The 11594-nt window shown below is 31.9% G+C and overlaps 1 protein-coding gene across 1 annotated transcript; it reads left to right on the top strand.

Annotated features, from left to right (window-relative positions):
- Nucleotides 1–7037: 7037 nt before the first annotated feature.
- LOC104087091 (uncharacterized) lies at nt 7038–8339 on the top strand. The gene has a single exon (XM_009591491.4). The coding sequence runs from the start codon at nt 7203–7205 to the stop codon at nt 8208–8210; it is 1008 nt and encodes a 335-aa protein (XP_009589786.1). The 5' UTR covers nt 7038–7202; the 3' UTR covers nt 8211–8339.
- Nucleotides 8340–11594: the final 3255 nt, after the last annotated feature.

The raw sequence follows: 11594 nt of genomic DNA, 5'->3' as shown, positions 1-11594 counted from the left end.
TTTGCTGGGCTGATTCCTTCTTTGGTAATACTGTTAACAACTAGTGTATATATATATATATATTGCTTTCTATAGCACAAGAAAACTCAGGAGTCTTTTTTGAGAATATTGCGTACAATTCCAAATCACAGATTTGACAATTTCATTTGTTGATCAATGTACATGGTAATCATTCATGTCAACTTTGATCAGTCTTGGTTAAGATAAATACTTGGTTTGGTTAACATCAATTCAACAGATTTGTGTTTCCACAGTGGTCATATTTAGGACCAGTTAAGGAAGAAAAGAATAGAACCTAAGCAGAAAAAGAGAACAATTGATGAATAAAGAATACTATACCTCACTAAAAACTGGCTAAACACAGGGAGAGATCAAATTGGCAACTGCCTCTAGAGGCTGGGGCTGTGGAAACTTACTGAGAATAATAGTGTGTATTGAAGTTTTTCGAGGACTTTATCGTTACAGTAAATTGCAGCTATAAAGCAAGCGAGAGGCATAAATCTGCATTGCCATTGCCATTGCCAGAGAACACAAGCATGGCCTGTAGGAACAACATCCTTCACAGCATAGAAAAAGCATTTCTCCCTACTAAAGTTTCAAATTCCCGGTTAAAAGCTTTTCCCTTGTCCACACAGTTGAAAAAGGACAGGTCAAAACACAACTGCACAAAGCCACAACCTCTACAGGGATCCGATAAACTTGTGCTGTTCTATGACTATATTGCATTATATGTAAAATTTTCAATGCAAAATACAATAACAATTAGTTAAAATAAAGTGAACAATGCAAAACAATTTGATGTTTGGGTTGATTTTAACTCTTTTTATTCTATATCTATATCTACTTTTGGCTTGAATTTAATTAGAATTGATCATTTGTGTTTATTCCCTTTCAATTCAATGCCTAAATCTTCTCACAGCCACCTTAAAATTCCTCTTTTTGAAATCCTTTAGAATTGTCAAACACCTTTTTCAAGATTTTTTAAGATATGAATGACTAAGGCCAATCAACGGATCGTATCAGTCTTTAAGAGAGAATTGCGTACAAATTACTTATCTTTGACAGTTTGACTTGTTATATATACATCCTTAATTATAATTTCGAATATTACAAAACCTTTTGGTTCTTTAAACTTAACAAAACTAGTCTTAGTGTAATAAAAACACGAAGGCCCTTAGCGAAATGTCGTTCGCCTTGTTTACTCTCTGTTAATGCACTTTATAATGGAAAAAATAGTAAATACAAATAAACTAAATAAAGCCGTAGCATAAAGAAAATAATTAACAAGAAGAGAAGAAATAAACTACTCCTTTAATTAGTATCCTTAATAGTTAATACTAACAAAGAGTGCAACACCAAAATAAACGACTTCAAGATCTACATAGCTATCAATTCAAATGCGGAATTACAAGTCAAGTTGAACGATATTCTTGTAGTTTTTTATAAGTATTATATTTTTATTATAAACTTATTTATGTATAGTACATGAGAAATATTAGTATTTAGCGTGTCTATTTTCTGTGAACATGCAATATATTGTTTTGCAAAAAAAAAATAAAAAAATCTAAATGATGAAAAAATTACATAAAATTAGAAACATACGACTTAAATATTTACTAAAAAACAATCTTATATAAAGATATTACAAGGTACAATTGATAGAGTGCATGGAAAAACTATAGAAAAGATGAAATTGACCTCATTATGCTAGGAATATGGATGTCAGTAATAATTGTTATCGATCTAACATTTGCCGTCTAGGTCTGCACCTTAATGCTATATAGTAATAGATTTTTCCAACTGAATATAAGACTTTAATCTCCTTGATAATGTTCCGCAACCCTTATCTCGCCAACATAGAGCCTGTTTGGCCAAATCCTCAAAATTCATTTCTTTTTCTTGAATTATTTTATAATTCCTATAGTACTTTTTATTGATCAAAGAAATAGATATTTACATTTTGCTTGTGACAAAAACTACTTTGTTAGTTAACTGAATCTGTTTCTGTTTTCTAAAATAAATTTAAGAGTATATACTTTAAAAAAAATTCAAAAAAACACCTCTTAAATCTTCCGGACTTTATATTTTCTTAGTGAAAGTGAAAAGAAAGCACGACAACTTGTGAAATTATAGTAATGAAATTATAAAGCTGTAACAAAACTTAAGTTGAAAATATTGACCAAGATGATCGAGGACTTCTATTATCATTGTTTCTTTATTTGCTGAGTTAGATAAATAATCATCAATTTTTAGGAACCCATTTTTTTTGTTTAACTTTCATTTTAAAACTCAAACGTAGATTTTTTAATATATTATTTATGTAATTTTTCAAAAATATATATTTAGTAAGACATGATGCACGCGTAACGCACGTATCTGTGATAACTCAATATGTCATCTTTAATTTTAAATATTATTTCTGTGTTCTAAAACTTTAAATAGCACCATTTAGCTTTTCTCGACTTGCGTGCACTGTGCGTAAATTTTTTCGAAAAGTTTTTATTTGAAAAATTGATAAAAATATGGAATAGAGCTTTAAAACTCACTTAAGTTGACTTCGGTGAACATTTTGAGAAAACGAACCCGGATCAGTATTTTGACAGTTCCGATAGGTCCGTATAGTGATTTGGGACTTGAACATACGTCCGAAATCAAATTCGGAGGTTCCTAGCTCTAGTTATCGCTTGTTGTCAAAATTTTGAAGTTTAAAGGTTTAATGACTTAAGAGATTTGACTAATATTTGACTTTGTTGATACCGGGTCCGTACTCTGGTTCCAAAACCGAAATAGGTCCATTACTATATTTATGACTTGACTGTCAAATTTGGTGAAAAACGGAGTTAGTTTTACGTGATTCGAACGACCGGGTGTTAAAATAGAAGTTCTAAAGTTTTATTGAAAATTTCATTTGATTTGGTGTCCCATTCGGAGTTCTAGGCATTATATTGGTGTTTTGATCACGCGAGCGAGTTCGTATGAGATTTTTGGACTTGTGTGCATATTTGGTTTGGAGCCCCGAGGGCTCGGGTGAGTTTCGGATATCCTACGGACCTTAGTTCTTTGAAAAATCTTGTTTTCTAGACTTCTGTTGGTTTTCTGGTATCATGTGCTTCGCAAACGCGAAGAGGAATTTGGAACAAGGAAATTTTCTTCATCACGAACGCGGAGCAATAGGGGTCCTTACCCTTCACTAACGTGACCAGCTTCCCGCGCACGCGTAGGCTTGTGACCTGGAGAGGGAGAATCGTTGTTTCTTCTACGCGAACGCGAGTATTGGCTCGCGAACGCGAAAGCCAGGGGAAGCAGCCTTCGCGAACGCGTTGGAGGACTCGCGAACGCGAATGCCACTTGGGCTGCTACACATCGCGAATGCGAAGAAGGCCTGACGCCAGTGATTAAAACAGACCAAAAATGAGATTTTTTCAATTTTTCACAAACCCTCCATTAGAGCTCGGCTTAGGGGCGATTTCAAAGCAGTTTTTCACGATTTTGAATTGGCTAAGTGTTCTTTATCATATAGTGATTATATTTCATAAATTCATGTCTATATTCATCATTTATTTCAGATTTAGATAGAAGAAAATTATACTTTTTGTAAAACTTTTCAAAAACGAAATTTATGATTTGAAGGTGAATCCGATGTCGGAATTCGATAATTTTTGTATGGTTGAACTCGTATCAGAACGGGTGTTCGGATTTCGTGAGTTTTTTCGGGATTCGAGATGTGGGTCCTACTGTCGATTTTTAAAATGAATTTCGGATTTTAATCTGAAAAATTAGTAAATTCATATGGCATTAATTCCTACAATTCGTGTTGAGTATATTGAATTGTTTGTGACTAGATTTGAAGCTTTCGGACACGAATTCGCGAGACAAAGATTTATTGGAATCTTGAAATTGGTTGCGAAGTGAGGTAAGTGTCGTGGTTAACCTTGACTTGAGCGAATAGAACCCTTGAATTATTTGTTATGTGAAATTCATGTGAACGACGTATAGGCGAGGTGACGAGTGTCTATACATCGTCAAATTAATTGTTTGCATAATTATTTAAAAATTATAAATTATTTTAAATCATAAATTAATTATTATATTACTTATTTCTCTCATATTCCTTGCTCAATATTATGCCTTGAATCCATGCTATAGTTGCTACATGCTTATTTGATATATGTGACTTAATTGCTACTTGACATTTAGCATACTAATATTTAAATTGCATATTTCCTCCTTAATTTCCACAATAATTGCCACTTGTCATCACTTATTTCTAAATAAATCATAATTATTGTATGCTTGTTGTTTTATAATTTCATATTAATTGTTGAATTTATTGGAGCAATTTGTTTTATAAGAATTGATAAATTATATTATTGGAGGAGCGGGTTGCACACCGCAACAGAATCGATTGAAATGAATATATTGGAGGATCGAATTGCACGTCGCAACGGAATTGTATATGAATATATTGTGGGATCGGGTTGCACGCCGCAACGAAATTGAATATGAATATATTGTGGGATCGGGTTGCACGTCGCAACGGAAATTGATTGAAATAATAATTGGTTATGACTGCCGAGTTGGCTTCAACTATTGAAATGAGTTACATGTTTTATTTCTATCATTATTGTTATTATTATTATTATTGCGTATAGGTTAATGTAAGTGACCTGCCTTAGCCTCGTCACTACTTCGTCGAGGTTAGGCTCGACACTTACTAGGTACATGGGGTCGGTTGTACTCATACTATACTCTGCACTTCTTGTGCAGATACCGGAGTTGGTCCCAGTATTGTACAGTAGATTTGCTCGGATTCAGCTATTCGCAGGAGATTTGAGGTATAACTGCATGGCGTTCGCAGTTCTGAAATCCCCTTCCACTTTATCGTAGCTGTGTATTTCTTTGAGACAACTTCATTTTCATTCGGACCTTTATTTGTATTATTCTAATAGCCCGTGCACTTGTGACACCAGTTCTGGGATGGTATTTAGATATCGATATTATTATGGATTATCCACTTTATTTCAGACTTTATTTCCGTATTTATTTCTTTATTATTAATTAATTTAAAATTATTTAAAAATGGCTAATATTATTCTAATATTGACTTGCCTAGCAAGTGAAATATTAGGCGTCACCACGATCTCGAATATAAAAATTTCGGATAGTATCCTAAGACTAGTTATTAAAAAGCGTACAGAATATAAAATAAGAATGAATTTGAGATAACAATTGACGTGAAGATAGATGCATTAATTATTGGTATTTTAGTAACGGATAAACATGAAAGAAAAAAATGAATCCTTTCTTATCTTCTTTCCCGAGATGGAAAGAGAAAGACTGACAGTACTCTATAAAATAACATACACTCTTCAATTGTAGTGAATTAAGAAATATGATAAACTAAAAAAGAACGGCAATTTTAATCATAAAAATGAATGCTCAAAATCGTATTTAACGTAAGTGACATTTAATTTTAAAGACCTGAACATATTTATTTTAGTCCAAAATTTGTACATATTTTACTATTGTTATTTGCGACGGGAAGATGTTGTTTTACCGATATTAGAGAACCAGTTTAACCTTATTTAAATTAAATAAGAGACCGGTCACTTTAAATTTCATATATTGTTAAAACTTTATAATTAACTAAAGAAACTTCGTTTCCTTATTTCGTTATCAGTTATTACGTTAGAAAGCAATAAATTAGAATCCTTCGAGTTTCCGTGTTTAAACACATAATTAACGTAGGGATCTTTGCACAAATAGCCGGTCATATTCATTGTTTACTTTTTTTAGTCATATACATGAATTATACATTGATTATACGCAACTATACACATATAATACATAAATTCTGTATATATTATACCTCTATCGGCTATTTTTAGTTTAAGTAGTTAGATGAACAGCTATTTGGGTTAATTGTTCTTTTTTAATTTCACGTTCTCTATTTCGTTGTTTGCCAGAGTATAAAAGATCTTTTAATTGATTGTAAAGGCCTAAACCTAATACAAATAAGGAAAATTTTAATAAACTAAATTTTATTTGATTTTAAAGGCCTAAACCTAATACAAATAAGGAAAGTTTTAATAAATTACATTTTATTTAATTTTAAAATCTTAAATATTAGAAAAATCACTAAATGATAATGTTATCCAATATAAAATTTACTTTTAACGGGTAAAAAAATGAACGATATTTTGCTAAGGATTTTTGTGCTACTGAAATCTATAAACGGACAAGTGTACATTATGTATTAAGTAAATTATTAATTTACTTTTATATTCTTTTAGCTTCTTTCTTTATGCATGAACTATCGATTTCAGGTCACTTAACTTCGCTCTTTTCCTAATTTATGGGTAGTTAGAATTTTGAGATTCAAACTTCTTTAGACAATTTGGACATAAAATTTTTATTTTTTTAAAAACAAAATTATTACATAAGAATTATTATAAATCATAATAATGTAAAATATGAAATATTTAGAACACTTATGAAAAATTACGATAATTTTTTTTTTAACTCTAAAAATTCAAACACTGCCATATAAATTGGGACGGAGAGAGTATTATTATAAATATTGATGAAAGAAATGAAAAACAAAAGACATAAAAAATCTATTTATGTACTCCCTTTCAAGGTTTTTTGATACGTGGGATACACGTGGCTAGCCAAGTAAGTGTAAGAACGAGTAAGATAGATGAACAAAGGCATGACTTACCATCGTTTTAGAACAGGAAAATTATCACATAACTAAGATTTCCTCCTCTAAATGACAAACTAAAAGAGTGTAATTAATGCAATAATTATTTCTGATAATTTTCATGCCCAAAAATTCACTTAACAGACTAAAATTTTGAAACAGTAGGGGATATTATTTTTTTCAATTCCATATCATTGTTTAAAAATCAACTGACGACAATATAGAAAAAAGAAAAAAAAGGTGTTCCACGTGAAGTCATCCAAAGACTTGTGTTAGCTCTGAAAAGTATTGTCGTCCTTGATACATGCAAATAATTTATGGTATTCTTGTTTTCTAGCTTTGGGTAGATGACCACTGTGGGGCAAATTCATTACTCTAATAATTTCTTGTCTTTGCCCTCTCACCTCAGATAACCAGAGACACCATCTCTTGCACCTACCCCCCTGTTTCCAACCTTTCTTCTCTGAACAAAAAGATCCAATTTTGAACCAAGAAAACCATGGATCTGCTACCAGAAGAGCTTCAACACTTAAGCTTACCATCAATTTTGAAGGAATCAATTGCCATACCAAAGAGATCTCCACAAACTTTTTACCGTATAACTCTCAGCTTAATCTTGCCACTCTCTTTTGCAATCTTGGGTCATTCCTTTTTCACTCATCCAATTCTTGATCAGCTCCATGAAAATCCAAGATCCTCTCACGCTTCTCAATGGACCAAACTCCTCTTCTTCCAATTCTGCTACTTGGTTTTCCTCTTGGCTTTTTCTCTCCTTTCAACTGCTGCTGTTGTTTTCACTGTCGCCTCACTTTACACTTCAAAGCAAGTATCTTTCTCCTCTATAATCACTGCTATTCCTAGCATCTTGCGACGTCTGTTCATAACTTTCATATGGGTTTTTCTATCCATGCTTGTTTACAACGCTGTCTTGTCCTTTTTCATTGTGCTCATGTTAATTGTCTTTGAAAGCAAGAACAGTGTAACTCTGTTTCTCATCTCTGTTTTTGTCCTCTCTGTTTTCTTCCTCATAGTGCATGTTTATTTAAGTGCCTTATGGCATCTTGCTAGTGTTGTTACTGTTCTTGAACCAAACCAAGGGCTTGGAGCTCTAAAGAAAAGTTATGAGTTATTAAAGGGAAAGATGAGGATTGCAGCTGTAATGGTTTTAGGATATTTGGTTATTTTTGGTCTGATTAGCAGTGGTTTTAGTGCAATTGTTGTAGATGGTGGTGCACATGAGGAACATGAGGCTAGTTACAGTATATTTGCTAGGATTTTGATTGGAGGGATCTTGATTGGTGTGCTTGTGGTTGTGATTTTGGTGGGGCTTTTGGTTCAAAGCTTGTTTTACTATGTGTGTAAGAGTTATCATAATGAGAGGATTGATAAGAGTGCTTTGTATAGTCATCTTGGTGGGTATTTGGGAGAGTATTATGAGCCTCTCAAAGGGAACATGCAAATTGATGATAGCTTGGAGGTGGAGATGAAAGGTGGAGAAACTGCTTGATTTATGAGTTTGTGATGGTTTTGAGATAGAGCAAATTAAATAAATCTCAGCCCTCATTTACTTTTCTTATCTTTAATCTTATGTGTTCTGTAATGGAAGGAAATGCAATGAAGAGACATTGTTAGTGTATATAGCTTAAATTGAGAGTTTTGTTTGTGTTCTTTCATTTTAAGTTTATTCATTTGATTATGCATAACTATAACTTGAAGGAGAACAAAAGTGAAGTTGTATTTGCATTACCTATAGATAAGGGATTCGAGCTGAGCTGGAAGCAGTCACAAATGTTTATATCCCTTGAAATGCGGTTCTTTTTCGGTTCAAATGCTTATATCCCTTGAAATACGGTTCTTTTTCGAACCAAATACGGGATGATTTGTGCATGTGGCCGCTCTTTCGTGCATAACTATAACTTCTTTCTTTCTACTTAACACAAGTAGGTGAAATCTTTGGGTATGTTAAACTTACTTGGGGTTCGCAGCAGGAGATTCTTTATTCCCTTAATCTTTATTTGCGCTGAATGTTTGTCTACTTTGTTACATGTGATTTTGAATTAGGTGTTAGTAAAATACACTGCTTCTTGTCGGCAATTTCTTTTAACATAGAGAATTTGACAAGGATCACAGGTATTACTAATATGTAAATATTGATTTCTATCCTTATGCTCTATCAGGTTTAAAATGCCAAATATTTTTTGGTCATAGAAATCAAAAGCCTATTTTACCTTTAGTCGTGGTCATGCCGATAATTAAAATGAGGAAATAAATTCTCAAGGTTTTTAGTATGAATTTGCTAGCTAGATTCGTTTGGAGAATAATTACTCTACAAAATTTGTTTTGCTATAGAGTGCTTAAAGTTAAAAGCAAATTGGTCCTAATTGTTCTTTTTACAAGTTAGTTCCTCTAAATCAACGTCCTACTTTGGAAAGCATAATATGGGAAAGATATTCTTTAGCTAATGGAGATGGTGAAAAGTGGATGAACATTTATAGTAAATTTTTACCTAGTGACGCTATATAAAAGGCGGATCTAGAGCGGATTTAGTTGATTCAACTAAATGTTTTGCATTCAACTCGAATTATTTATAGATATACAAATAAAAGATGTTACATATATTATGATTAATTCACATTTATTCTAAACCCACCAACTCTAAATCTTGGTATATATCTCATTTGGTTATGACAGGAAACATAAGTTAATGCACAGAGTATACTGTTAAAATATTATGGGTACTTAATTTCTCAACGTAAATCAATATTGTTAGGCTATGCTATTGTAGGGATTTGATTGTTGATGCATCATGCACAGTGGCGGACCCAAGCGGTGACTAGCACCCCCAAGTGGTGATTAGCGGGTTTAGCTGAACCCGCTTCACAAAAAATAATAATGTGTATATGTATAAATTAGGATTAAAACTGTGTAAATTTTGTATAAATATTTTATTTGAACCAACTTGACAACTATTATTTTACGATTAAATTTATATAATTCTAAGATTGAACTCGCTTGCACAAAATCCTGGGTCCGTCACTGATCATGCATGTATCACGTTGTTAACGTCTAACTCTACGACCCGTTGCTAATGACAATGGGCATTAAATATCTATAGGATCTTAAATTGTGAAGCAATAAGTGGTTGGCCTTTAATATTAACCTAATTCTAGCCAGCAAATTCTTTATACCTGTAGTGGTCCTCCTCCCTAGTCCCTATCCTTTTCTCTTCCCTATTAGCTGTCATTTTGTTATAGTGAGTTACCCTGGGCTAACTCATGAAAACAAAACGCATAATGTTTTGGTAAATATTTACCACATTGAAATGTCTACACTAAATCAATATAATTTATCATAATTTAGTGCATTTATATATTGGGGGGGGGGGGTGTAAATACATATTAATTAAGTATAGTTAAATGAAAAAGTGTATATAAAATCAGAGGAGGATGTAAAATAGTGGTACCGGATTATTTGATCCAGTACTTTTGACGTGGATCATAAACTTATGTCATATGTGTACAAATAAACTAAAATACAAAAATTATGAACCCTTAATTTTAAACATACAACGGTTTATACTAAGAACCTTAGAGATTGAACTCATTAAATTTAAATCCTAATTTCGTCTTTGTATAAAATACATATATCATGTTTATCATTAATTTGGTGTAAACAACAAATATTGATAAGTATTTTTCTAATGTTGTTCTAATTCAATATGATGTATCTAAAAGAACATGAGATAATTTGAAAAATAGGAGAATGAAGTTCATGACATTACTTGTGGCTTCCTTGAGCGGCCTCCTTGTTAACTCCGTTATTGGTGCACCTAAACCATCCCGAGCACCAACGAGAATTATGCAATGACCAATGACCAATGACCAAACAATCCAGTGTTAAGGCTTTACAATAGTAAATTATATAGAGGAATTTTGATAAATCACTACTTTTTAGTGATTATTAATTTCTTATAGTTATCACATACATAATTACTTCCTATATCTACTATTCCGTTGTTACGGTAGTGTATTCGTTTTATTCGCGATGTTGTATACATGAATACAATAGCAAAAAGCGTCTAAATATCCAGCTGTACGCGTATGTATTCACATGTATTCGCGCCATGTATTCATGAATACAGTAACGGCAATCACCTTAAAAATAGGTCTGTCTAATAACGGAAATAATATCAATTAGCGTGATACACTCCTAATATAACTCAACAAAATCAATTCTAACATGCCTCATTATCAACCCAATTAATTAGAATGATTTTTCAGTTGTATAAAACTGTGTATTTAACTTTTATATTTAGTGTGTTTCAATATTTTTTTTACTGTTACATTCATTAGATTCAATATTCATATTTACTGTATTTCGCTACTTTATATTCAGTATATTCAAATGTATTTGTATTAATAGTAATTTAGTTATTCCTAATATATATTCTTACTACAGTATTCAGTATATTTCATTGGCTGTATTTACTGTATTTCTATTTGTATTCAGTGTATTTTATTGTATTTCACTGTATTTTAAAATTAAATGTATTCACTGTTTATATTCTGTTCTATTTTAATGTTTGTATTCAGTATATTTCAATGTTTATATTATGTATTCATGCATACTGTTATGTACAGTATGTATGAATACAGGTGTATTCAGATGTATTAAAAAATATAAGCCTTCGAAATACATAAATACAAGCAAAAAATGTATTTATACAAAAATACAATGTGTTTGAGTGAATTTGTACAGAATATAATGTATTTATATCATTGTATGTGACTAAATAGCAAAAAGAAGAAGAAATTTTGTCGGATCCGTACAGAATACGATATCCGTCGTTCATGTTACAGTACCCATGCTCTACTCGGATTATTCCGACATC

This window comes from Nicotiana tomentosiformis, chromosome 1 (genome assembly GCF_000390325.3).
Source record: "Nicotiana tomentosiformis chromosome 1, ASM39032v3, whole genome shotgun sequence".
Classification (NCBI taxonomy): domain Eukaryota; kingdom Viridiplantae; phylum Streptophyta; class Magnoliopsida; order Solanales; family Solanaceae; genus Nicotiana; species Nicotiana tomentosiformis.
The sequence above is the reverse complement of the archived record's forward strand: the minus strand, read 5'-3'. Positions and strand labels throughout refer to the sequence as shown.